The sequence below is a fragment of the Poecilia formosa genome, unplaced genomic scaffold (genome assembly GCF_000485575.1).
Source record: "Poecilia formosa unplaced genomic scaffold, Poecilia_formosa-5.1.2 Scaffold136, whole genome shotgun sequence".
NCBI lineage: Eukaryota > Metazoa > Chordata > Actinopteri > Cyprinodontiformes > Poeciliidae > Poecilia > Poecilia formosa.
Genome location: NW_006800075.1, coordinates 1,771,541 through 1,773,184, shown reverse-complemented (window position 1 = coordinate 1,773,184; position 1,644 = coordinate 1,771,541). Strand labels below are relative to the sequence as shown.

General features: G+C 36.6%; 1 protein-coding gene across 1 annotated transcript in view; it reads right to left on the bottom strand.

Annotated features, from left to right (window-relative positions):
* Positions 1-1,515: 1,515 nt before the first annotated feature.
* The window catches only part of LOC107837352 (uncharacterized), a 26,652-nt gene continuing 26,523 nt past the window's right edge, over positions 1,516-1,644 (bottom strand). Inside the window, exon 8 of the mRNA XM_016676585.1 lies at positions 1,516-1,617. Coding sequence (XP_016532071.1) covers positions 1,516-1,617 — 102 coding nt within the window. The remainder of the gene's footprint in view (positions 1,618-1,644) is intronic.

Genomic DNA, 1,644 nt, shown 5'->3' with positions numbered 1-1,644 from the left:
CTGTTACTGTGTATGAATCTGACATTTTTGCAAAAGTTCCTTGAGATTCAAGAAGTCAAAAATACTTTATTGATCCCAAAGGGAAATTAAATAACGATGTTTATTTATTTGCATAATCAGTGTTAAGTTAATTTGAACTAAAAAGTATTGCATCAAACTTCCCTCTACAGTTTGAAAGAATATGTCCTGCATCTAAGTCTGGTGCTTCAGTACGGCAGACAAAAGGGTCCTGCAGATTACCTGATAATGTAACAGGAGTGATCCAATATTAGTCTAGAAACTAATTCAAAAACTTTGCATTAATACAGTTCTGAACATTGTCAGACTCCTTTTATCCCCCATGAACTTTTTTAACTGCTGCTGTCAAGCAAATGGCACCTAAACATGACAACCAGCAATAAAAGACAATGAAATCCTCTTCATCAAATTTATCACTAAGTTACAAACAATAGGAGTGACTGATTGTTTGAAAAAATTGCACCCAAATCAACACTTATGTTATACAGCACCAACGTGAACATGTTTAAGATCTTTCCTCCATCTGTCCGATTATAAGAGCCACACAGTGAAGATAACAAGTAAAAACACAAACACAGTTGTTACATAAAAATATGTAAACATCTTGTCAATTTTTTTTGCAATTCTTGCCCAATAGCAGGGCTTTTTCTCCATTTTGTTGCTCAGGAGCGTCACAGATCTTTTCATTCCCTGCAGCTCATCAGAGACCTTTTCCACAGCCAGGAGTACCTCAGTCAGTAGTTTGTGGCTTCCCTGCAAGAGAGATTCAGTCAGCGGACAAGTTTAGCTACATTCATTTTAACAGTTAACAGTGGCATACACATCTCTGAAAGAATTTAAGAGACAACTTTAAAAAAATCAGTTTCTCTGGTTTTACTTTTTATAGGTTATATGTTTGAGTAAATGAACATTGTTCTTTTATTCTATGAACCACTGACAACAAGTCTTCCTAATGTTTAGTCTAAAACCAAAACAATTCAACCTTCATGTTTGTTGAGAGAGCACAGTGGAGCAATTTTAACACTGTTGCTTTGCATGATTGTTAAGTTAATTGGGCTTTCTAAATTCTCCGTAGGTGTGAGTGTGTGCGTGCATGGTGGTTTATCCTGTGTGTCTCCATGTCGCCCTACCCAGGGTGCGTACCGCTTCTCACCCAATGATTGCTGGAGACAGGCACCGGTCTCAATGTTTTAAATATAAATATTGATTGATAAGCTAAATCCCATAAAAACCTCAACAACAATACTTTTTTGTCAAACCCAAATCGATTTTTCTTGTTCAGTCTGAGCTAGATGTTGTATTGGAAGCTGTAACACTAACCTCTTTGTGAATAGATGAGTACTGATCAGCAGTTTCATCAAATTTTGATGCACCATGAAAGCGTTTCTTTATCTCTGAAAAACAGTTTGAGACAGATAAATGGAAATTGTTTTAAATGCAGTGCAGTCATATAATTAAATCAATAAAAAAAAAACAACATATAACAGTAAGCTGCGTTTAGATTAATAGATGCTCGTCTTTTCCATTCCCTTCGTTCACACTCTGGGCATCCTCCTGGGATGCTGAGTCCATCTCTATCAGATAGTTCTCCACTATAGTCTCCAGGAGGCTGAGCAACATTAGTCC